Source organism: Salvelinus fontinalis, chromosome 21, assembly GCF_029448725.1.
Source record: "Salvelinus fontinalis isolate EN_2023a chromosome 21, ASM2944872v1, whole genome shotgun sequence".
Taxonomy (NCBI): Eukaryota; Metazoa; Chordata; class Actinopteri; order Salmoniformes; family Salmonidae; genus Salvelinus; species Salvelinus fontinalis.
The window spans coordinates 30689959-30716730 of NC_074685.1; the positions used below are offsets into that span (position 1 = coordinate 30689959).

General features: G+C 43.2%; 1 protein-coding gene across 3 annotated transcripts in view; it reads right to left on the reverse strand.

Annotated features, from left to right (window-relative positions):
- Positions 1-11603: 11603 nt before the first annotated feature.
- The window catches only part of LOC129818640 (protein FAM222A-like), a 41817-nt gene continuing 26648 nt past the window's right edge, over positions 11604-26772 (reverse strand). For 2 of the 3 annotated variants that reach the window (XM_055874736.1, XM_055874735.1), the window contains exon 3: positions 11604-16146. In XM_055874736.1, coding sequence (XP_055730711.1) covers positions 14759-16146 — 1388 coding nt within the window. In that variant the 3' untranslated portion in view covers positions 11604-14758. Of the gene's footprint in view, positions 16147-19555; positions 20516-26772 lie in introns of those variants that run through there. The other variant, XM_055874737.1, reaches the window with a different exon arrangement.

A 26772-nucleotide genomic window follows, 5' to 3' on the forward strand; every position in this document is an offset into this window, starting at 1 on the left:
AATGCATTTCTATAGCTTCCAAAATATTTTATACAATGAAAGGGGAGTCCCAAGATGGAGGTTTCAAAACAGAGCCCCCAGTCATCTATACTAAACTTAAATATAAACGCAACAGGTAAAGTGTTAGTTTCATAAGCTGAAATAGAAGATAGCAGAAATGTTCGATACACACATAAAGCAAATTTCTCTAATTTTGTGCACCAATTTGTTTACATCCCTGTAACTGAGAATGTCTCCTTTGCCACCTGACAGGTGTGACATATCAACAAAGCTGATTAAACCGCATGATCATTACACAGGTGCACCTTGTGCTGGGCACAAAAGGCCACTCTAAAATGTGCTGTTTTGTCACACAACACAATGCCACGGATGTCTCAAGTTTTGAGGGAGTGTGCAATTGGCACGCTGACTGCAGGAATGTCCACCAGGGACTCCCAATCACGGCCAGTTGTGATACAGCCTGGATCCGAACCAGGGTGTCTGTCGTGACGCCTCTAGCACTGAGATGTAGTGCCTTAGAATGCTGCGCCACTTGGGAGCCATTGACCTAGGTGAATAAATAACAAATTATGTGGAGTGAGTACAGCGTTATATTTACTTGGTCAATGTCAGACTTGCAAAGATTACCATCACCCATACTAATGAAGTACCATAATAACCGGTTATGGAATTTTGAATGAGCCGCAAATAAACTATCTTTGTGGATGGCTCAATCATAGGCTCATCTTGGGATTTAAATGGGTCTGTTGTAACAACCTTGCACAATGTTGTTTTGACATCTTGGAAATTTCAATGAATAGTCTAGGCATAAAGTTTACGAATCTGATTTTAAAACCAAGGAAGGTATTGTATTAAGGTAGTGAAACCAAAGGAGTGAAACCCCAGCGCAAGAGGAACCATGTGAATGTGGGTTTGTATGGAGCTGCTGTAGCCCCTCTCTTTCCTCCCACACTACACACTGCATTGACCTCCTTGTGACTTCAGATTATATGAATGGACCCTTTTCTCTATTGATTGCCTAACAAGAAACAATCATAGAATTCCCATAAGCATTGTGGGAGAAAAATTCAATTTCTAATCTTTCCTCCCCCCAAGAAGGTGTCCAGCTACGTCCAAGATGCTGATTCAGCATATACTCACAACTGCTTGGTTGCATTTCAATTCAATGTTTCATTCCTCTCCTTTTTTTCCAGACTGCCTGGGGTCAAAACTATTTTCTCCTATCAAATCAGACATCAGTGGCAATATAACAGTAAGCATGTTTTCCACAAACTGTAATTGTGCCTTGTGTGTAACCCTACTGCAACTTACGTCTATAACTAATGTCTAAGACTTCATATTTGGATGGTAATATTTTCCTTCCAGAAAATCCGAGTTGTGTTTGACAAGGACCCTGCCAAGTATGCAACTCTACAGCAGATAGTGGAGGCAGAGAAGGAGACACATGGCACAGAGTGGCCCAAAGTGGGAGCCACCTTGGCCCTAATGTGGCTGAAGAGGTGAGCTCAGCATCATCACATCTGAATGTGTTAATCAGAGGTTTGTACTGCCTACAGGCCGTGAAATGGTGTGCTTATGTCTAGATAGAGATCTACACTTCATGAATAATGGTGGGACTGAAATCAGGTGAGTTAAGCTGATTGTCCTCTCCCACAGAGGCCTCTGTTTCATCCAGGTCCTGCTGCAGAGCTTGGCAGACGGAGAGAAAGACGAGAACAACCCTAACCTCATCCGTGTTAACATCACCAAAGCCTACGACCAGGCCCTGAAGAAATACCACGGCTGGCTCGTGCAGAAGATCTTTAAGGTAAGACCATGTGACTGAAGTCATGTGGTAGCATAGTCTTGACCTCCTTTGACCTTTGACCAGGTTTTCTACTTAACCCTGGTTCTCAAGCACCTCTGAGTGTATTGCTTTCATATTGAACTTCATTCACCCAAAGTAAAACATTTATAAATATAATAACTGAAAACTACATAATTGAATTTGAATGTGTATGAACTGCTCAGTGAAGGTGTACTAACTATGTAACATACCTGGATTCAAATACTATTTAGGGTATTACTTTCAAAGATATTTGGAAGTAAGTATTTAGAAAAGTTTTATTTGAAAAGACAAGTAGTTGAATATGGGAATGTATTTGGAAATACACTTGGAAAGTATTTGAAAATACTCAAATACACTGACTCAAATACACTCCCATGCATTAACCCAGGTATTTGAAAATATACAATCTTCCGAAAACATCTGAAACCTTATCTCTTCAGAGAAGAGTGTATCTTAAATAATACATCTGTCTTACCCCCCCCCCTGACATTAACCTGTTTATCCTTCAGACAAGGAGGTGACTGAAAATGTGATGTTTGATGCAAGAAACCACTTTTTTTTTTTTTTTTAATTATTATTACTATACCATTATTAGAGAGAATCAGACAAATTATACTACCCTCTACCTATTGTCTATTTAGCTTATTCAAAATACAACACTACCCCTTTACCTGATTAGTTTTTCAAAGATGGCTAGAAATGCACATATTTTGTGCTCTTGTAGGAAGCAATCACTCCCCCATTGTTGACTATAACTGGGCTAATAACTCACTAACTAGCAAAGAATATGAACAAATGTGCACATGCAGCTCTCGCTTTGATACCAAAACAAGCTCATCTACTCGTGGCGGCTTTTGCTATAAACACAATCCAGTTCAAAGTGAATGTCACAGATCCATATATGGAAATGGCTGTTTATAGGCCTACTGCAGCTCTGATTGGTTATGGTGCACCGTTCTGTGTAAAGTAGGGGCCTGAGTAGTGCCTGTCACTGCAATAGAATCCTACTCCAATGCACTCTGCCCACGTGACCATCTCTTGCACAGTTAGTTTTGCATACTAAAACTTGCATAGTTCGTTTTGTTTTGGTATGTTACATTAAAAGTGGCTAATATTGCTTTGGTTTGACCAAAATTCCCACAGTAGAGCAAAACATTGATAGTGTTAACTAAAGGGGAAAACAATACAAAATTAAGTGAAGTTCAATCTGGTGCTTCTCTGCGAGGGATGATATTTTTTCTAAACCCGCAGCTTAGATGCAATATTGGTCATAATGTGTTATAACGTTGGATGTCAAGTAAAGTGTTTGCGAAATTATTTGATAATACTTTCAAATACTTCCAATATAAGTAGTTGATTCAGGTCCTATAATTTGAAAATATTCAAATACACAGAAAATAAGTATTTAAATAACATGTAGTCAAATACACACGTATTTGAGTACACACACACAACTGTATTTCCCCTTGTCCACTCCAGGCGATGTTGCTTGCAGCACCCTACAAGTCAGACTTTATCAAGGCCCTGTCAAAAGGTCAAGAGGTCACAGAGGAGGACTGCATGGCTAGTGTACGCCAGTTCCTCATCAATTTCACGGCAACTGTGGATGCCATCTATGAGATGTACACAACGCTGAATGCAGAGCTGGACTACAGCGTTTGATGTTGTCCCCCAAACCGGACTGCAGCAGCATCCTGCTTGGTACTTTTTTTCAGTCTTCTGTTTTTCGTCCTTTCTCTCAGGTGATGGAACATTCCATCTTTTGAGGATTGAGGATTCTGTTTCAAAGAAGACGTTTTTATCCGTGGCACCATTGTTATTATTACTTTTCTGTCCCTCCTTTTAAATCACTCCTTACTGAATGTTGATAGTTTGGCCCCTGATGAGTTGCTACTGGACAGTGGCATATTCCGTGTTGAGTGTTTTTTAATTCGTACAGGTCTAGCACAGCTCTTGGTGCGGTCTGATGCTGTTACACGTGATTCACCACAGGTAAGAGACATTCAGAAGTGATATCCTGAGATCTGGTCAGTGTTATTTTAAGACAGAATCTCTTTCTCTGTGGGAGGGGAGAATATTTTTGCTATTGATTAGCATTGCACATGACTCATAAAATTCCTACTGTAACTCTGCCCTGAAATGTGAGATAGTGCCCTCACTGCCTGGTAGCTACTGGGAAGTCAACTATCCCATGCCTTTAGAGATTATAACCACCATTAGTGGTTTTAGTGACTTCAAATCACATTTTCTTAGTCACATGCACCAAATACAACAGGTGTAGTCCTTATAGTGAAATCCTTACCTATGAGTCCCTAACCAACAATGCAGTTTAAAAAAAAATACGGATAAGAATAAGAAATAAAAGTAACAAGTAATTAAAGAGCAGCAGTAAAATAACAATAGCGAGACTATAGGGGGGGTACCGGTACAGAGTCAATGTGAATGTAGGTATGTGCTCATCGGTTAGTTGAGGTAATATGTACATGTAGGTAGAGTTATTAAAGTGACTATACATAGATGACAACAGAGAGTAGCAGCAGTGTAAAAGAGGGGGGGGGGGGGGGCAGGAAGCTTGGCCCCAGTGATGTACTGGGCCGTACACACTACCCTCTGTAGTGCCTTGTGGTCGGAGGCCGAGCACTTGCCATACCAGGCAGTGATGCAACCAGTCCGGATGCTCTCAATGGTGCAGCTGTAGAACCTTTTGACAATCTGAGGACCCATGCAAAATCTTTTCAGTCTCCTGAGGGGGAATAGGTTTTGTCGTGCCCTCTTCACGACTGTCTTGGTGTGCTTGGACGTGCCCTCTTCACGACTGTCTTGGTGTGCTTGGACCATGTTAGTTTGTTGGTGATGTGGACAACGAGGAACTTGAAGCTCTAAACCTGCTCCACTGCAGCCCCGTCAATGAGAATGGGGGCGTGCGCTGTCCTCTTTTTCCTGTAGTCCAATCATCTTCTTTGTCTTGATCACGTTGAGGGAGAGGTTGTTGTCCTGGCACCACACGGCCAGATCTCTGACCTCCCTATAAGCTGTCTCATCGTTGTCGTTGATCAGCAAACTCATCGGCAAACTTAATGATGGTGTTGGAGTCGTGCCTGGTCGTGCAGTCATGAGTGAACAGGGAGTGCAGGAGGGGACCGAGCATGCACCCCTGAGGGGCCCCTGTGTTGAGGATCAGCGTGGCGGATGTGTTGTTACCTACCCTTACCACCTGGAGGGTTGCCCATCAGGAAGTCCAGGATCCAGTTGCAGAGGGAGGTGTTTAGTCCCAGGGTCCTTAGCTTAGTGATGAGCTTTGAGGGCACTGTGGTGTTGAACGCTGAGCTGTAGTCAATGAAGAGCATTCTCACATAGGTGTTCTTAAGTTGTCTATCAAGTGATGTTTTGTTTGCGTGGTTTTTGCATGCTTGTTTGAACAACTGAACGTTTAGTTGTGTAGGGTTGCACTTCTTTCATGTCTTTTTGTGTTAACGATTTCAGTCTGTAAGAGTTTCTATTAGTGGAATCCATATTTTCAGTTCCTTCAATTTTGTCAACACAATGCCAAACAGTATTTGGCACATACATTTACATGTCAGTTTCATTCACTATCGGGTTGTCATACTTCATACTATTTTGAAAGCATTTTGTTTTCTTTTTCCAGAAAGGTTATTTCAGAAATTGTAATGTATTTGCTAATTGTTGGAAACTGAGGGGAGTCATTCTATAGTGCTGGTGATTGGTTTTGGGCCAATCAAAAGAACAAAGTCAATGCATATATTTGTTCATTTGCAAGATACATGCTTGGGTTTGTACTGTACATACACCTGGAATATGGTTATGTGCATTGCTCACGTCATAGTGATTTATTTATTTATTTATTTTTATCTCTGAACGCACTGTAGATTTCAAATAATGAACCTAATTTTTATTGCATTTTAAACATTAAAATGTGAATTGAAGTATTGTGTATTGAGTCACGGTGTCCTTCATCACTTTATACCACAAGCCAATGGATAAAACCAGCTACTGCCTACCTGTCATAAGAAGCAATTCACTTGTCAACCTCATGGGAGGGACATTTACCAAATAAATGTTAATTCATTGACTGTGCCCTTCTCATGGGATGCAGTTGCAACTTTTATCCAACAGAGGTCACCTTCTGTTTATTTACACACAACATAAAAATTGTGTACATACTTTATGTGCTGTAAATTAAAGGGCATGTATTTGATAACATACTGGAACACTTTCACCCTCTACATTTACTTAGCATCTTTATTACCAATAGTGTTATGCAGTCAATGTAATGGGGTGACCGCTCTAATGAGAGAGCCTTCCCCTTTTCACCGACCCCCATTATCTCCCCTCTCTGTCCCTGAGGGACTGTGGTAGTGCTAAAGGACAGAGTGGCTCCTGTCCCTCTAATCCTTTGTGAGCGTGTGCTGTGCAGGTTGAACAGGCCTCTTAATCCTGCAGGTTTATCAGCACAGCTGCCTCAAAGCTCAGCCAGGAGCCAGGACACAGACAGCCAGGATAGACAGACAGCCTGGGAGGAACAGGAAGGGAAGCCTCCCGGCAGGTCAGACAAAAGACCAAGAACAGACAAAAAGACCAGAGACGGGGCCTCACCGACAGCTCCACCTTTACGACAGGTCTACTCAGCACCTAAACACTGAAGAAACAAAGCTAAATCAACAGCCCCTATTTACAGCAGTAGTGTCAAACATGCGGTCCCGATCTGATTTATTGCGGCCCCATTTGTGCGCCTAACATGAATGAGCTTTTTACATACAGTGCCTTCAGAAATTATTCGTACTCCTTGACTAATTCCACATTTTTTTGTGTTAGTCTGAATTCAAAATGCATTATATACTTTTTTCTCACCCATCTACACACAATACCCCATAATGACAAAGTGAAAACATGTTTTTTGAGATTTGTGCAAATTTATTGAAAATGAAACACATATATATCTAATTTACATAAGTATTCACACCCCTTTGCTATTACACTCCAAATTGAGCTCAGGTGCATCCAATTTCCTTTGATCGTCCTTGAGCTGTCCATACAAGTTGATTGGACCACCTGTGGCCAATTCAATTGAATTGGACAGGATTAAGAAAGATACACACCTGCCTATATGAGGGTCCACAGTTGACAGTGCATGTCAGCGCAGAAGCTATACCATGAAGTCCATGGAACTGTCCATAGATTTCCAAGATTTACGTTCCAACAGGACAATGACCGCAAACATACAGCCAAAGCAACGCTGGAATGGCTTCAGAACAAGAATGTGAAAGTCCTTGAGTGGCCCAGCTAATTCCATTGAGAATCTGTTTACAATCTAACTTAACAATGCTTGAGAAAATCTGCAATGAAGAATGGGAGAAAATCCCCAAATCCAGATGTGCAAAGCTGATACATACCCAAGACGACTCAAAGCTGTAATCGCTGCCAAATGTGCAGCGATTACAAAGTATTGATTCAGGGGTGTGAATACTTATGTAAATGAGATTTCTGTATTTCATTTTTAGTACATTTGCAAATATAAAAAATAACATGTTTTCACTTTGTCATTATGTGGTATTGTGTGTAGATAGGTAAGAATATTTTTATTTTGAATTTGGGCTGTAACAACAGAATGTGGTATAAGTCATGGGGTGTGAATACAGTGGCAATTTTAGCATGTAAATCTTGGTGGGGCAAAAAAATGTGGGATGCATGCCAGCAAAGCCTCTACACAGCAACACCACTACACAACACAACACTGAACAATACATGAATTGCACTACACCACTGCTACACCTGGCTATCAGTGGAGCCTTGTCTGCCAGTGAAACAGTTCATTCAGCCTCATTTACTGCCTTTAAAAAAAAACATAGCTGATATGGTTGACTTGCTTAAACAAATGTGGTTTCTACTGACAATTGAGATGTACAAACTATGGCATAAGGGGACGATAAGAGGCAATTGACTTGCTTAACCAAATGTGGTATCTACTGACAATTGAGATGTACAAACTATGGCATAAGGGGACGACATGCGGATAAGAGGCAATCCATAATTTCGATAAGACATTTATGAGCGAGCTCGGACGGACGTAGTCAATATAACTATTTGTTCAGCACGTTTGAAATGTACAACGACAGAATTCAGAACATGGGCCATTCTTACAGTGTTCTCCCTGTACACCAAGTCAGAACCGTAGGATAAATAAAGGGGACATATAAGCAGACAATGAAAGCTCTTACAATTATCGATGATTACATTTCTCAAAAACAGGTTATAGGCTACATGTGCACCACCAAGTCAGAACAGTAGGTGAAATTAAGAGGTGAAACTTTGTCATTAAAGTCTGGCATTCTCTGGCTTTATGGTGCTTTCACGACAATTGGGAACTCAGGGGGAAAAAAGGATGAATCATGATGACGTCAGTGATCTTCGGGTGTTAGCTCTAGAAATAGGCCAGAGTTCCCGATTTACAATTCAGAGTTGGATGAAAGTTCCAAACGCTCCTTTTTCCCGAGCTCCTAGTTGTCTTGAACTAACTAAAGTCAGATTTTACTGTTCCGAATTAATAGTTGTTTTGAGCGCGGCACAAATCATGCTTCATTGACAGTATGGCCAATGTTGAATGTTTATAATTTTAAACTACGAAAAGAGACCTTAATCTTAGATTTGGGACCACACTGATTAGGAGTCTAATGATTGCTTTGCAATGCTTGCAGTTATCCACTGATTCCTTCCAAACCACTCATTGTTGAATTTGCGATTTCCAACTTGTTGTGTAAGCCTTTATGTCCAATGGCTGATGAGCACCGATGCCTTTTATCTAACATTTCTCTTCATTATTTCTCTTCATATGACAAGGATTAAAAATTATTTGCCAGTAGATTGTCGACTTGATTCATGATGACTGCTAGCTAAGATTTTGAAAGTATGATGTTGTATGATCAGTATGATCAAAGCTACTGTAGATATAACGTGATTTGACGTCATTTTATCTGTGTCCAATGAACTTGAGCCTTCTTGGATGGACACTTCTAATGTAACTCTATGGCAGCACTCAAGGGAATTTAATTTTCAAGCTCTACCCTTAGACTTGGCAGTGACTTAGTGTCCTCATGAGTGACAGAACACTAAGCCAATCACAGTGCAACGCTCCGTATTTTCTGCTGGCTTGCCCCACTGCCACAGAAAGCACTGAGCTAGGCTGGAACATCTGCATTTTGGAGCTGCCTTACTCAAGAAAACAAAAAAGAGACCATGTTTGTTATGCAGCTTTATTAACTCAATGATATATATATATATTTACATTGTTTGCAAACTGATATGTATTAATGCCAAAATAACAAGCAAAACAGGCTCTGACCCACCTGCCCTGAATGACGTGTCACCACCGTGTAAGCAGAAGTGTTTCTCTTTCTATTTCAGTTTTTCTTCACACTGACGTTTAACCCTTCTCCCGATGTTTGCGTTAATAAAAATGGCCAAACTAACTGACATCCCTGATTTACAGGTATCATCAGATCTTTTGTGAGCTGACATTTTGGGAATGATGCATAACCAGTGCTGAAGACAAAGAACCTCCGGCACCAGGCTAAATATTCAACAGCTCAGAGTTGGCTAGCCCATTTCTGAAGAATGGGATAATATACATTATTAAAAGTAATATATTCTTGCGCATTTATCCTGAGGAGAGCGTGCATTTTTCACACACAAATGCAACACTGCAGTTAGAGGAGTGAGGGAAGGCCTATGGAATCATATTTCCATATACAGTACCAGTCATAAGTTTGGAAACACCTACTCATTCCTGGGTTTTCCTTTATTTGTACTATTTTCTACATTGTAGAATAATAGTGAATACATCAAAACTATGAAATAACACATATGGAATCATGTAGTAACCAAAACAGTGTTAAACAAATCGAAATATATTTTACATTTGAGATTCTTAAAAGTAGCCACCCTTTGCCTTGATGACAGCTTTGCACACTCTTGACATTCTCTTAACCAGCTTCATGAGGTAGTCACCTGGAACACATTTCATTTCAAGAAACCAATACTAAAGAACACCAATAAGAAGAGACTTGCTTGGGCCAAGAAACACAAGCAATGGACATTAGACCGGTGGAAATCTGTCTTTTGGTCTTGTCCAAATTAGAGATTTTAGGTTCTAAACGCTGTGTCTTTGTGAGACTCAGGGTAGGTGAATGGATGATCTCCGCATGTATGGTTCCCACCGTGAAGCATGGAAGTGGTGTGATGGTGCTTTGCTGGTGACACTGTGATTTATTTAGAATTCAAGAAACACTTAACCAGCATGACTACCACAGCTTTCTGCTGCGATACGCCATCCCATCTGGTTTGCACGTAGTGGGACTATCATTTGTTTTTTCACAGGAAAATGACCCAAGACACCTCCAGGCTGTGTAAGGGCTATTTGACCAACAAAGAGAGTGATGGAGTGCTGCATCAGATGACCTGGCCTCCACAATCACCTGACCTCAACCCAATTGAGATGGTTCGGGATGAGTTGGACCACAGAGTGAAGGAAAAGCAGCCTTTTTTGGTTTACTACATGATTCCATATGTGTTATTTCATAGTTTATGTCTTCACTATTATTCTACAATGTAGAAAATAGTAAAAAAAAAAAATTAAATAAAAAAACAACCCTTGAATGAATAGGTATGTCCAAACTTTTGACTGGTACTGTATATGACTCTTTTAAGGTTGCACTAGCTCCAAGGTACCTCAAGCTTTTCCAGCCATTGCGGCTACTGTAATAATAGCCACTGAAGAGAATAGAATCCCCCCTTCCAAAATGAACAAAAAAGCACCCCATTTCCCCAGTCCATAGTAAATCCTTAGACAATGATGCTATAATCATGTAATCGATGTGCCGTTTAGAAAACGTTTTAACCTATAATTTCTTTATGGGTTCACACTCAGTGACAGAACCTCAGTGGCCATTAACAGTCCAACCACTTCCAATGTGTAGTATACTCCCCCTTTCTCCAAAGCCTAGTGTTACAAAACCAATAACTAGCCCGCTGATTTTGCTGAACTCATTATGCCTAAGGCCTAGCTACATGGCCTGTAACCTGATTTTATGTGTGCTTAATGTATGATCTAAGCGTTTGCGCTGAGGTGTTGGTCCAGGGTCAGCTCCTTCTTGACCTCTTGGTTGGCCAGTCCAAGCAGATTATTATTTGTTCAGATGAGGACGAGACATAAATATGTTTAAAAAAAAAGGCATGTCCAAACTAAAGACTCAAAACCAAAAGGAAAGTCCTCATGGTCACCAAACAAACCAGCAGCCTCACGGCTCTCCAAGCTGGCACTCTGACTGACGATCACCTTAATTGGCAGCACCTGATGCGCTTACATATACTAGAGCTACATTGAGATCTAGTACGTGTACTTAGAGATGTGAGCTGGGTTGATTGCCTTGTTAGCAGTTGGGTCATACTGAAATCGGATTAGCCTTTGATACTTAGGTGACTGTACTAAGCCTAGATAATATTTAGAGGAGCCAAGTAGGCTCAGAGAAACAGAATGTTTGTGTTGGGTCTTTCTATGTTCCGCACGCTGCAATTTTCTTTCGCATTATATATGATACACACCTATAATAAAATTAAAGCATTACACTTCAGAGAAGAACTTGACAACTTTTTTCTCGCTTGCTTGCAATTGTACTTTATCTGAACGCAGTTGAGTCGAACCGCTTCCTTGCCTGCAATACTTCAACTTATGCACCAAAAAACAACAACTGAAACAAAGTGCTGGGTTTAGATTTTTTATTTGACAATCTTAATTAAGAATAGGGGATTGGGTATGGGAGTCTGGGGTCATACATGTACTCATGTAAATGTAGTCATTTCAACATGTTTGTAGAGGCCTCACTGTTCCATATTATAATTGCACTTCATAGTCATTGAGTCGGTTACTTATGTTGTTAACCAACATAAATCCTGACTAACTGGTTGAAGAAAATAAAAAGCAATTATCTTAGACAGTGCTGACATAAAGAGATTCTTTATATAGCCATACTTCTCAGGCCATCAAATAAGACCACCAAATCAAATAAATACATATCATATTTAGAAAGAAAACATTGACAGAAAAGCAGTGACTGTATAAGGAATGCCTGTTCTCCAGTGATTGTGAAAACAGGGACACCTATCCAGTGAACTCGACTAATTTGTAAATCAAATGGTCTTCCATGGACTTTGATAGTCATGCTTTCACAGTTCTCCTGTCACCGGGAAACTCTGAGGGACTCCTGATGATTAAGGTAGTATTTTTGTCATTCAGACCTAAAAGGATGAATGATGAATGTCAACAAAAGCTAAGAAAATAGCAAGATGTGAACAAATTAGATAATCAAACGGCACATCCTGTCCTCAATGTCTCAGTGTTGTTTTGGGTAAAACATAATTCTCTGTCATTCCAATAAATTAAATGATCAAACATTAACGGTGATGGCTTGCAGATATCTGACATGCAGCCTAGCAACAGACAGTCAGTAATCAAAGATCAGACAAAACATTAACAAAAAAAGGTCAATCATTATATAAAATACATTATGCTCCATTAGCAGCCAACACAGGTTATGCCAAAGAAAAATACAAAACGACAAGAAATATTCAAGTTTTTATTTTAAAATAACAGATCCCAGACACCTTTCCCCATGTCTAACCTACTCTTTGCCATTCTTACAGCAGTGCATTATAATCAGTGACCTTTATTGGTCAGTTAAGTGTAAGGGTTAAAGCATGACAGTCTTGAGCCCTGGAGCTGTGCCCTTGTATCCCCTAAGTATAAAATTTTCCAGTTTGGCACTTTGTAAAGGGCAATAGGGGGATTGCCTGCACGTCACCTTTTCGCCATACTGTTTTTAAATGGTTTAAAAATTAAACAATGGACAGATGGAAAAACAAGCTCCAAAACACGATTCTGACAAAGTGCACAGCACTGGAATCTTCTGAGGAACTCCCAGAAGATGTGAACTGATATGATTGGTTAACAAACCCTCCGAAATGAAAACATTAAGATGTCAAATGAGATGACCCTTTAGGTCATGATTATCATTACCCTTTAAAGGTTTAAAACACTTGGTCACATCCAAACCACATAGCCCTCTACCAATACAACACACACACACTAAATAAAAGGTACTGTACATTTCTCATTCTGAGGTGGTCGCTTCAAAATGAAACGCTGCATCCATAGAGTTCCTGTTATACAGCATATTTACTGTTATACAGTATACAGTGCTTTCAAGAAGTATTCAGACCCCTTGACTTTTTCCACATTTTGTTGTTACAGCCTTATTCTAAAATTGATTAAATCGTTTTTTCCCCCTCATCAAGCTACACACAATACCCCATAATGACAAAGCAAAAATAGCTCTTTATAATGTTTAGCAAATGGGCCTTCTGAGTGGCGCAGCGGTCTAAGGCACTGCTGTGCTAGCTGCGTTACTACAGATCCTGGTTCGATACAGGGTTGTCGCAGCCGGCCGAGACCGGGAGACCTAGGCCGACGGGATGCCCTTGTCCCATCGCGCTCTCGCGACTCCTTTGGCGTGACACGCATGCACGCTGACACGGTCGCCAGGTGTACAGTGTTTCCTCCGACACATTGGACACACATCCTTTGGCAGCGATTACAGCTTTGAGTCTTATTGGGTATGACGCTACAAGCTTGGAACACCTGTATTTGGTGAGTTTCACCCACTTCTCTGCAGACCCTCTCAAGCTCTGTCAGGTTGGATGGGGAGCGTCGCTGCACAGCTATTTTCAGGTCTCTCCAGAGATGTTCGATCGGGTTCAAGTCCGGGCTCTGGCTGGGCCACTCATGGACATTCAAAGACTTGTCCCGAAGCCACTCCTGCATTGTCTTGGCTGTGTGCTCTGGAGCAGGTTTTCATCAAGGATCTCTCTGTACTTTGCTCTGTTCATCTTTTCCTCTTTCCTGTTCAGTCTCCCAGTCCCTGCCACAGTCTCCCAGTCCCTGCCACTGAAAAACATCCCCACAGCATGATGCTGCCAGGTTTCCTCCAAACGTGACACTTGGTATTCTGGCCAAAGAGTTCAATCTTGGTTTCATCAGACCAGAGAATCTTGTTTCTCATGGTCTGAGAGTCCTTTAGGTGTATTTTGGCAAACTCCAAGCGGGCTGTCATGTGCCTTTTACTGAGGAGTGGCTTCCGTCTGGCCAGTCTACCATAAAAGGACCGATTGGTGGAGTGCTGCAGAGATGGTTGTCCTTCTGGAAGTTTCTCCCATCTCCACAGAGGAACTCTAGAGCTCTGTCAGAGTGACCATCGGGTTCTTGGTCACCTCCATGATCAAGGCCCTTCTCCCCCGATTGCTCAGTTTGGCCAGGCGGCCAGCTCTAGGAAGAGTCTTGGTGGTTCCAGACTTCTTCCATTTAAGAACAAAAGGAGACCACTGTGGTCTTGGGGACCTTCAATGCTGTAGCCATTTTTTGGTACCCTTCCCTCGACACAATCCTGTCTCAGAACTCTACGGACAATTACTTTGACTTAATGGCTTGTTTTTTTCTCTGACATGACCTGTCAACTGTCAACCTTATATAGACAGGTGTGTGCCTTTCCAAATCAATTGAATTTACCACAGGTGGATTTACCACAATTTACTACAAATCAAGTTGTAGAAACATCGAGGACGATCAATGGAAACAGGATGCACCTGAGCTCAATTTCGAGTCTCATACCAAAGGGTCTGAATACCTAGATAAATAATATTTCTGTCTTAAAAGTTTTATACATTTGGAAACATTTTTTAAAAATGTTGCTAATTTAAAAAAATCAATTTTAGAATAAGGCTGTAACGTAACAAAATGTGGAAAAAAGTCAAGGGGTCTAAATACTTTCCGAAGGCACTGTATGCCCTGTGTGGATATATCCCGTCTTATCGGAACACAGGCAGCTGAATGTGGGTGTGCTGTAGGTTGTGGTCCAGTAGCTGGGGCATCCCTACCGCCTCATAGCCTCGTCCCAGCATGCGCTCCTTAATGCAGGGTGGGTGGATCTCACTGATCAGGCACTCCAGAGACTGCAGGCTGCTGCTCAGCACAGAGGCGTGGCACAGGCTGGTGCTTGGCAGCCCAAAACAGAGGCCCAGGCTTTGGTCTGTGGCATAGGCCTGGGGGTGAGGGTGGGGGTGGAGCTGGCGGTTGGGGTGATGGTTTGGATGAGGGTGGGAGAGCCCCATGTCTCTGGGCCGGACAATAGAGGAGCCAGGCAGCAGCTCCTGAGGGTTGTAACAGTCGCTGTCCGGAGTGACCAGAACACTGTTCCAGGGAGGGGCGAAGTACTGGCCCACAGAGAACTCCCCATGCATGGCAGCACAGTTCAGAGGGGAGGAGCTAACCCGGTCCTGCCCTATCCCTGCTCCTGCCCCGTTAGTGCCTGCACTGAGGGGGTGAGGCCTATAGGAGAGCTGTGCCGAGCAGGCCAAAGGGAGACAATTCTCTGGAGAGCGGCTGACCACGGCACCTCCCCCGCTGCCCATCCGAGCATTGTTGTATATCCTTAGCGCCCCATGTTGATAGTGCTGCTGCTGTTGTTTGTGCTGCCATGTGCTATAATCCACTCTGTCCAGGTAGCCAGCCTTGGCCATATCTGCACTCTGGGTGGGCAGCACGGCCCCCGAATATGCCAGACTGCTCTGGGGCGCTACTCCCAGCGTAAAGCCAGAGTCTGAGCAGGCTACAGCGGCCACAGCCTGAAGGGAAGGGCTTGGCTGGGCCCCTCCCCCGTGCTGCAGGGCCTGGCTGTGGGTGTGTCTGTTTATCTGCCTCAGCAGGCTCTGGACGTCCAGGTCCGACTGAGGGGCCAGAGTCTGCTCTACCGGGGTGGGAATGACTGACGCAGCCCCAATGATATTAGAGGGTACAGACACATTTGGCCCGTCATGAGGCTTGCAGGAGCCTATGCGGTAGCTCTTCTGCTGCCCGTGTCTGTTGTTACAGAAAAGGTTGTATGGTGCCGCTGCAGTTTGGGCGGGGGAATGTTTCGTCCTCTTGCCCTCAGAATTTTTCAGCACGCCTTTGACCACGGAGACGGAGGCCTTTACAACACCCAGTAGGCCCTGGTAGGCTCCTGAGTAGGGACTGTAGTGCTGGGTGCATGTGGTGTCCAGGCCGTTGACCGTCCTGTTCAGCTGTTTGTGCTGCGGCACTCTGATGTTGGATGGGAAGATCTTGATGGACAGGGGGCTGCTGGCCGTCTTCTGGGCAAAGGCATCCAGCTCTGCAGGGGATGGATACCGAGGGCCATTCATGGAGGACAGCTCACCTGCAACACAAACACACACACAAAGAAATGGTTATACTTCCATACGAGTTCTCTCACACTATGTGCCTGGTTATAAAGTACAAGGGCAGGCTTGATGATACTTGCCAGCTGGGACTAAAATAAAAACAATCAATTGACCTTTCCACAAAAGCTCCTGGTGATAAATATTCAAACAAATAAACAAAGCATGTCAGAACAGAGAACACAATGTCCAAGGAGCAGAGCTGAGACAAGACCAATAGACCAATAAAAACACACTTATTGTAATATCTCCTCCATTTCCCTTTCACACTCTCCTGTTTCACCCCCCCCAACCCCCCCCCCCCTCCTCCCTCCATCTCTTTAGGAAGATGAACCGTCGACATCTGCATCTCTTATAAACTCATTTGGGGGAGGGAAACACCTACGGCACTGTTTGATCAGTGCTTTATAAAATTAATTTGGACTTATTTCAACCCAGAATCGGATTACCCTGGGAAATCAGGGAGGGAAGCAGGAGGCAGCGGGGGAGAGAGAGAAAGCCAATTTTGTCGCAGCGGCTCAAGTGGGATTCATTTGGTGACATTTGGCCATGAAACTACCGTCGGATGTACTCGAGTTAAAAGCTGGAGCGGATGGGACTGGAAGTGAAGAAATTACAGCTGTGCTCATGTGTTTTTATTGTTGGCCAATCTAAAACAGAAATGTAAAGCTGTTGTGGTTTCTCATACAGTCTGACAGCCAATATCCTTGAAAGAAAATGATGAGGAGAATCATGTTTTTATTCCTTGTAATTTCTCACTGTTACATCTTCAAATTTCACTGATAAAAACCCCCCCACTCATGTTCTACCATGTAGCCCTATATCCAACCATCTCTAATGTGACTTGAAGATGAAGATCGCTTTCAAATCTTCCAAGGCTGCCTACCTGTAAAGTAAAAATTCAGCTAGCCTCTTACAGACCTGTATTAACTGCAATGTAAAAGCCTGGAGCTTAAACTGTGAGAAGTCAGGGCACACTGAGAAAGAGCAATCTCCACAGGGAAGGCTATTGAATGGTCTACGGGAAAGCTGAGGGGACAAACCAAGATTGGATTTAAAACACCATTATTCAGGCAATTTCATGGCTGCTTAGCTCACAGCGACAAAGGAGACGCGCAAAAGGCGCTCCATTTAAAAGCAATAAATCACCTGACAGAAATTACCACCGCCCCTCTGAACGACACTTATGGAATTCCTGACATGAAAACCAAAAGTGCTGAAATTAACCTACTCTATCGTCAGCGAAAATCACTGCCACAGCACACAGAACAAGGCAGAGAGAGGCGACAAAGGGAGCGTGAAAAACAAAACACTTCATTTCGTTTTCAATAACAGAACCCATTTGAAGAGGCACTTCAGCCATGCAAGGGAGAACTCACTTGTTGTGCCCGTTCGGAATTGATTGGGGAGTTAATTTCATTTCAGGCCCACAATGAGCCTCCAACTGTGAAAATGATTCAATCTACAAGATCCATCTCATAAAGGAAATACAATTGGGTGTTTAAAATGGAGGAAAGAGAAGAGGCGGAGTGTTTTATCCATCCAAGCATCTCCCAGTGGAGCCAAGGGAACAGAACAGCACCGCAGCAGTGCCAGCAGCAGCCAGAGTGAATTCCACAGAGAAATACAACAGAGAAAAACACTAGTTATTTATGTATCACTATACACCAGTGGTAAAGAGAACAAGGACATCTGGGAGTGTTAAACAGATGCCTACTCAACCTCTAGACGTCTAAACAACCCTGTGATCCTGCGTGAGCATCAAGTCTCTCATTAAGGTGAAAAACTAATCCCGTAAGGAGAATACTTTTTGAAACGGGGAGTTACTGCCTGGACTTGTCCAATATGAGCAGAGGTGTTCTTTTTCCGTTGCAGAATGTTTTGATACTATGCGTCACACTGAACAGGACCCAGGAGTGTATAAAGAATGAGCTGCCTTTAACTGCCTTCTGGTCACAACAGGGAGAGAGTTCATGACCCTTCGACAGTTATAACTAGAGTAGATTAGTGCTTTCATGTTCACCTGAAAGCACTAATCTTCTCCACGATAATGAGTTGACCTACTTCAGTGATATAATATCTATTATAAACCCGGTAGTTTGGGTCCTGGATGCTGACTGGCTGAACCAGCATTTCAGCCATGTGAAGGCTATGTCAGCTAATATACCACGGGTATGACACAAAGATACTTGTTCACTGTTCTATTTAGGTTGGTAACCAGTTTATAATGGCAATAATGCACCTCAGGGATTGTAGTATATGGCCAATATACCATGGCTAAGGGCTGTATCCAGGCATGGCGCGAAGAACAGCACTTAGCCGTGGTATATTGGCCATATACAAACGTTTGTGGTCATACACACGTCCTTCAAAATGCAGGTGCTGGGTTAATAAAGAATACTTGGGAAGAACAGGAAGCCCAGCACACTGTTTATGCTCCCAATTCACCGCTTTATGGCCCATATATACACACACACCACACCCTTCAGGACTTATTGGTTAATTACAGAAAACCACTTCAAGGCATCATCAGCATCTTCCATCACAACACACCAGCATCAATCAGAAGTTATGTACCACACAAAGAGAGATCTATTCTGCTCCAAATCATCTCTCGCGCCCAATTACCACAGCGAGATAAATATTGTGAAACCAATCACGGAGTGCCGTTGGTGCCATTCCTGTTTGGTATGGAGTCAATGTTTTGCCCTGATCCCTCCAGATTGGCTTGGTTTTCCGTAAACACTTCAAAACACTCGGAATGCTAACTCATCTTCAAAGGCCGTCTCGCTCCATAAATCCACAGATTACAGCCCTGTCAGCGGCACAAAGACGCAGTGTGGCCATGCCACCACAGTAACGGCTCATGTGGCAACACACAGGCCTCTGCCGTTTTGTAACTCACCCGCTCAAATATTAAAGTCACTTATCAATTGAATACCATTGGCAGTGGCACGAATGGCATATCACAGCAGTTAGGGTGGTTCAAATGAAAGTGGAAACCTGGAATTATGTGGATTGCTGTGCTGCTGTGCACCAGGAACTGCCTCCGTGTGAACTCAGTGTTTAGGATCCGAAGAGAAGCCATGCCAGAGAGAGAGCTAAAGTCTAGCCTGAAGTCAGAGTCTATTCCTCTAGTTTCTCTAGAATTTCTCCATCCAGAATTAACCACAGGCACATTCTGGAAATCAAATGAACAATTTTCAGCAGCCTGATCCCGTGTATCTGTATGTGAGAGTGAGGAGTTGTGTGTGTGTGTGTGTACACATTTCCATGCATGAATGTGTGTAGGCCTAATAGTTAAGGTTTACAATGTGTCAAACATAAACAGTCAATGAGAAACAGATAGGGGAGATGATGTACAGCGTTAAGTATTCTTCACCATACCACAGTCTTCCGTAACCCTGCGCCGAGTCCACCTCCGTACAATCCCACACCACGCTTTCAGTCGCGGGAAGCTGGCTAATCTTTTTTCCCATGGTCAAGCTTAATGCAATACCCCACAGATCAGAGTGGAGACCTCGTTGTTTTGGAGCGGTTTGAGTTAATCACTGATTAACAGGCAAAACAAGCCCCTGAGCCAGGGCTAAAAACTGCAGTTGGAGTGGCTCACTGAATTTCCAGTTCCACAGAACACAACTGCTGCTCTTCTGGTTCTCACAAAACACCCCGAGACCAACAGAAGGAACCGAACAAAATGACCTTTACATCTCCCTCCATTACAATGAACAGGAAAACCAGTAATGTAGTCCTATGCTTGGTGATTGTCCCTGTGCAACTATCACAAAAAGATCCTTAGCAGACAAATTTGAAAAACAGGGCAAGAAACCCAAAAGTCTAGGTTGTACGAAAGGTATTTTGTGTTAAATGCCTGTAAGATTAAAATGTTTGTTTGATAAACATGATTAATAGCTAATCCTCACTGGGGACACGCCACACAGCAGCACTCACGGAGGTTAATTAGTGCTGTTCTCAGAAATCACCAGCAAACACACAAACACTCATTGCCAAACATCGTGTTACACACCAGTGTTTCACGATGGCGATCCAAACATAAAAAATATCAACACCACTATACACTAACCGTACCTACCTACCTGCCCTACACAACCACAGACTGTCCTTGACAACTAGGCTGATTAACACAAAAACCTAGGCCTCTGTGTTGCCATGACAACCTCTGGTACGAGCACAGTTGGCCCTAATAAGCCCACTCATTAGGGCCCATGTAATTAATTGACCCTGACTCCATTCAGCTCCTAGCGCCAAGGCACTGTAATTGACTATCCCCCCCTGCTGCTCAGGCAGCGCAAGGACGCTTCGTATCGACTATCTGGACCTGCCTCACGTCCCACACAATACAGTACATTACACAATACAATACACAATACAGTACAATACACAATACAATATAATACACAATACAGCTCCACATGGTTACTTTCCTTTCAATTTGACCGAGGCATACAGTAACTGCTGTGAATGAAAATGAAGTCAGAAACCTCATGCATGCATTCGATATCCATGAGGGGAGTGGGGATCTAGGGCGCTGTCTGGATCTTACGGTAGAGCATCTGGAGTGGGGATCTAGGGCGCTGTCTGGATCTTACGGTAGAGCATCTGGAGTGGGGATCTAGGGCGCTGTCTGGATCTTACGGTAGAGCATCTGGAGTGGGGATCTAGGGCGCTGTCTGGATCTTACGGTAGAGCATCTGGAGTGGGGATCTAGGGCGCTGTCTGGATCTTACGGTAGAGCATCTGGAGTGGGGATCTAGGGCGCTGTCTGGATCTTACGGTAGAGCATCTGGAGTGGGGATCTAGGGCGCTGTCTGGATCTTACGGTAGAGCATCTGAATGGTGTCTAGCTGTGCACAGGAGTGGGGATCTAGGGCGCTGTCTGGATCTTACGGTAGAGCATCTGAATGGTGTCTAGCTGTGCACAGGTCGGTGCCCTTATAGAGCAGAGGTATTGAGATGCAGCGCCTGCAGCGCTCTTCACCTCTGCATCCATATTAACATGCATTAATATTAATGGAGTCTGAGGAGGTTAGCTGGGTCGAGGCTGAGGCCTCCTCACATAGATCTGGAGTGAGAGTCGAGAGAGGCTGGACAGAGCCCCTGTGTTCCAGTCCTCTGTGTGCAGACCTACATACTCAACTCCACTGAGGTTACTATTCCTGAGCTCCTGACCCTGGCAAACCAGAGGCTCATCAGCCCCAAGACACAGAACGAGAGAAAGACAAAGCTGAAGCACTGATACACACACACACACACACACACACACACACAGAGCCTAGCACTCCATTCAGTCTACCGCTCCCTCGCTCTCATTAGTTAGTCCTCTTCGTCCCGGGTGGGACATAAGGCCGCCCGCTCTCATACACACATGAAGAGAAACTGCACTCATTCAACCCATTAACATCCATCCCTCGCTTTCGCTCTCTCGCTCTCTGTAATCTCTTCATGAGGGGTGTTGGTCGTGGAACAGAATAACCTCAGTGGTGAACACTTAGTTATTTGTGCTTGAAGAGACTCAGGCGGGTAACTCTTTACGCGAGTGTCACTCCCCATTTGTCTCTGTGCCACTCTGCTCAGCAGCCCCGAGGAAAGCAGTGCGCCGCTCTAAAAGAGCCCTCCGGAAAGACAGGCCGGCAGCGTGGGAAAAAGCATACCCGGCTCTGATCTGCCGTTCAGGCCAAGAGCAGAGTAGAGCAGAGCACTCATTAACTTTCATCACATAAACCGTCGCACTCAGTCACACATACACACTTCCTCATATTTAAGAGATGGGTTGGCATTGTCAGGGATTCCTCTGTGAAACCAAACCACAGACATCCATTAGAATGGTTCGTCCATCTAAATCTGTAACCTCTGAATCCCCTGCAAAAGCTTTTCCCAAAAAATCTGCGTGAAAACCACTCTTTCAACACAGAATCCCAATGGGAAAAACATCAACTCAAAAACCTTTTAGAGAACTATTCTGGGTCTAATCAAGTCCAACCAGCAGGCTCCAATCAGTAGAGCAGTTTGTTTCATATGGATGTGCTTGAAATGTCAGGTTAGTGCTGGAGGCAAGGGGGGGTGGATGCTGCTCCACACAGACGCACACACACCACTGGCGTCCCCGTCCCCCCTGATATCATATGAACACGTCAGAAGCAGTGACAAAAAAAGCTGTAAAACTAACATTTTCTCAGCCTCATTGCAAAATGTGTAGAATTGTAGGAAATTAGCTGTTTTGTAGTACGCCACTGACACACACAGACACACACACAGACACAGAGCTCCGGGAGGGAGAAATGATTCCTGCAGGTAAACAGGATGTGAAAGGCGCCCGTGGTTCTGCCTGAGGCAAACTAGGTCCTTCTGTTCCAGCATTTAGCAGACAAGTGCTCTACTGATTCCCAATTAATATTTAATAATGAGAGACAAAAAGAGGTGTTTCACCCCGGGAGAGAGATGAGGGACATGGGGATATGAGATAGGGAAGAGAGACTGCTAGTCTCCCAGAGAGCCTTAGTGAAAGGTTTCAATGTGAAGGAAAGCTGGGGGATACACAGGATTTGTTTTCATGGCCCAAATCTGGGAAGTGAAGCTAGAGAAGTACAATATACATTACAAATCCATCAGTTTGCATTTAGTCTGAATGTCTCCACACAATTACTCATCGGCCAAGAGGTTAATCACTCAGACGATTTATGCATTTTCCATAGGCAATTTATATCACAAAAAAAAAATGTGAATATGTTATTACGCTAGCTATGTGGGGATAGGCACGGCATGATATGTGGTTTCCCATAAATTCATGTCATAAACTTCCACAGAAATCTGACAGAGCAGTATAAAACACAGTGATTAAACATTATCTCTGAATTGAATCATGGAAATATGATACGTAAACTCAGAATGCCCTGTGCTGGTTTCATCAGCCGACAACTGCCACAACATATACTCTCATTAAATGTGATAATAATGTGCACTGGCAGTGGGAATAATAAACACGGTCTTTTGAAATCTCTGTTTATGACATGGATAACATGGCTTGCGATCACTTATCAACTGATTAACACATGTGCTTGAGCAAGCATTTTCTTTGATCCAAGTTCAAAAGGAAGATCCTCAATTGGTTAGGGAATGAGGTCATCTCTAGCTTATTTTACATAGGGGAGAGCGGGGTAAGTTGAGCCAAAGGGTTAGTTGAGCCACCCTTTGTTTGTAGGAAACAATACACAAAATGAATCATGTGACCAAATATTTAGGAAGACATGGGAAAAGTGGTAAACAAACAGATTTTCACAAAGTCAAATGAATTTGATGTGTTATAGGTTTCATGATGCTTCTATCTAAACCAAAGTAGATCGTTTTATACATCAGTTGGGGTCTGTATAAGCTACAATATGAGGTCCTAAACCTAGCATGAAAGTGCATCCTTGAATCTGTGTGGGATAATAGTCTAAATGTTTGCCTTAGGATAAGTTGAGCCAATGGCCACCATACCCCATACAAATAATGGATGACATTTTATGTATAATATGCATAGTATTTTTGTGTGTCATGCATATGAACTCAAAATAGTGCATTTTTAGTGTTACAGAGCAGACATCATGCCCCGTAAAACAAGCAGGGGGTCTAGCCCCCCCTTGAGGTTCTTGCGAGAGCAGCCAAGGACGTGAGAGAAGGGAAGAAGTCCAGTCGAGCAGCAGCCAGGGAGGGGGAAAAAAATATAAAATGTACTGAATGACACTGAGGTACACTGACACAAAAGAAAACAAAAATGTAACTGTGCAAAAGACAGGCTATGATAAAGACAGGCTATGATAAAGACAGGCTATGATAGAGTAGCAGAGTCACACAAGGTCTTATCTGATTACATGGAGTCTGAATTTGCTAAACAAATTAAGAATCTCGCTAACCAGTTTAATGAACTTAGTAGCCTCAAATGCAGAAAACTTGCTTACGAATTGGCACATCAAAACGAAAGCCCTGTTCCAGAAATAAGGGTAAGTGATATTGAGCAGAGAAGTCTGAATGAAGGCATACAGTAAAGATAGGAATCATGTATCAACACATATGGAAACATGTAGCAACCAAAAAAAATGTTAAAACAAATCTAAATAGACTTCGTATTTGAGATTCTTAAAAGTAGCCACCCTTTGCCTCGATGACAGCTTTGCACACTCTTGGCATTCTCTCAACCAGCTGGAATGCACTTCAATTAACAGGTGTGGCTTGTTAAAAGTACATTTGTGGAAATTCTTTCCTTCTTAATGCGTTTGAGCCAATAAACTGTGTTGTGACAAGGTAGGGTGGTATACAGAAGATAGCCCTATTTGGTAAAAGACCAAGTCCATATTATGGCAAGAACAGGTCAAATAAGCAAAGAGAAACGGCAGTCCATCATTATTTTAAGACATGAAGGCCAGTCAAACCGGAACATTTCAAGAACTTTGAAAGTTTCTTCAAGTGCAGTCGCAAAAACCATCAAGCGCTATAATGAAACTGGCTCTCATGAGGACCGCCACAGGAAAGGAAGACCCAGAGTTACCTCTGCTGCAGAGGATAAGTTCATTAGAGTTACCAGCCTTAGAAAATGCAGGACAAATAAATGCTTCAGAGTTCAACTGTTGTGTGAATCAGGCCTTCATCAGTCCTTCATGGTCGAATTGCTGCAAAGTAACCACTACTAAAAGGCACCAATAAGAAAAAGAGACTTGTTTGGGCCAAGAAACACAAGCAATGGACATTAGACTGGTGGAAATCTGTCCTTTGATCTGATGAGTCCAAATTTGAGATTTTGGGTTCCAACCGCGTGTCTTTGTGAGACACAGAGTAGGTGAACAGATGATCTCTGCATGTGTGGTTCCCACCGTGAAGCATGGAGGAGGAGGTGTGATGGTGCTTTGCTGGTGACACTGTCAGTGATATATTTAGAATTCAAGGCACACTTAACCAGCATGGCTACCACAGCATTCTGCAGCGATACACCATCCCATCTGGTTTGCGCTTTGTGGGACTATCATTTGTTTTTCAACAGGACAATAGCCCAACACACTTCCAGGCTGTGTAAGGGCTATTTGACCATGGAGAGGGATGGAGTGCTGCATCAGATGACCTGGCCTCCACAATCACCTGACCTCAACCCAATTGAGATGGTTCAGGATGAGTTGGACCACAGAGTGAAGGAAAAGCAGCCAACAAGTGCTCAGCATATGTGGGAACTCCTTGAAGACGGTTGGAAAAGCATTCCAGGTGACTACCTCATGAAGCTGGTTGAGAGAATGTCAAGAGTGTGCAAAGCTGTCATCAAGTCAATGGGTGGCTACTTGGAGGAATCTCAAATATTTCTTGGTTACTACATGATTCCATATGTGTTATTTCATAGTTTTGATGTCTTCACTATTATTCTACAATGTAGAAAATAGTAAAACTAAACAAAAACCCTTGAATGAGTAGGTGTTCTTAAACTTTTGACTGGTACTGTATTTGTTAGAAAGAATAATATATTTCCCTTGACGTAGTGATGCTGAATTTAAAAAACACCTCAACATACCCCACTCTCCCCTATGTCATTTAGGTCTCAGAGCGAGAGTGGCCATGACAACAGGGTTTTCTTTGACCGTGTACCAGCCATATAATGCAGCAAAACGCAGCATAAATAGCAAACACCTGAATAATAAACTGTAAGCACGGTGTGTTTAGAGTTAAAATGGCAGAGCGTGCAAGTACATGTGAAAGAGGCATATAATAAGGTAAGAAGTGTAAAATAGATATATTGGCAAAAGTTCAGGGCTGACTAGGAGAAGGTGTGGGGGGGGGGGTTGTGTGCTAGTATGCCCTTGGCAGGGTAAATCATCATCAGCAACAACAACATACCAGCGTTCCGCTCCATCATTGATCAGTGCTCTTAAGAAGGAAATGAAAGAGTGCAAGATGACTGCCTGTGATAAGACCCAGAGGATCCACACAGATCTGAGTGGGAGATATCTACCCTGCACGGTTCTCTTCAGCAGGCCAGACAGCCTGGCAGGCAGAGGTAGATAGACCAAGGTGAACTTGCCCTTCCTCACCACAGAACAGCCCTGTGGGCTCCTGCTCCGTAGCCCCGCAGGCAGAACTCCACACCTCCGATGCAGCATAGAGACGAGTGGCATAATTGAAGCCAATCAACTCCATCAGATGGAGGCTCAGTGGTACAAATGGTTGCTACAGGAGAGTCTGGTTTACCCGGGTGAAACGCTCTACTTCTCTCAACTAAACTACAGTTGTGTATGTAAAGTGAAGCTTTCCCACTAAAAATCTTATACAGGGCTTTCTTTCGCGAAATCCGACTGTCACTATACAGAGATACAAACACAGCGCCACAAATTAAACAAAATGGGTCTCTGTAGTGAAATGTAGAGTCAGAGGCTGTTGTCAAAAGGAGATGATTGTGGACTACAGGAAAAAGAGGACCGAGCACGCACCCATTCTCATCGACAGGGTTGTAGTGGAACAGGTTGAGAGCTTCAAGTTCCTTAGTGTCTACATCACCAACAAACTAAGACAGTCGTGAAGCGGGCACGACAAAGCCTATTCCCCCTCATGAGACTGAAAAGATTTGGCAT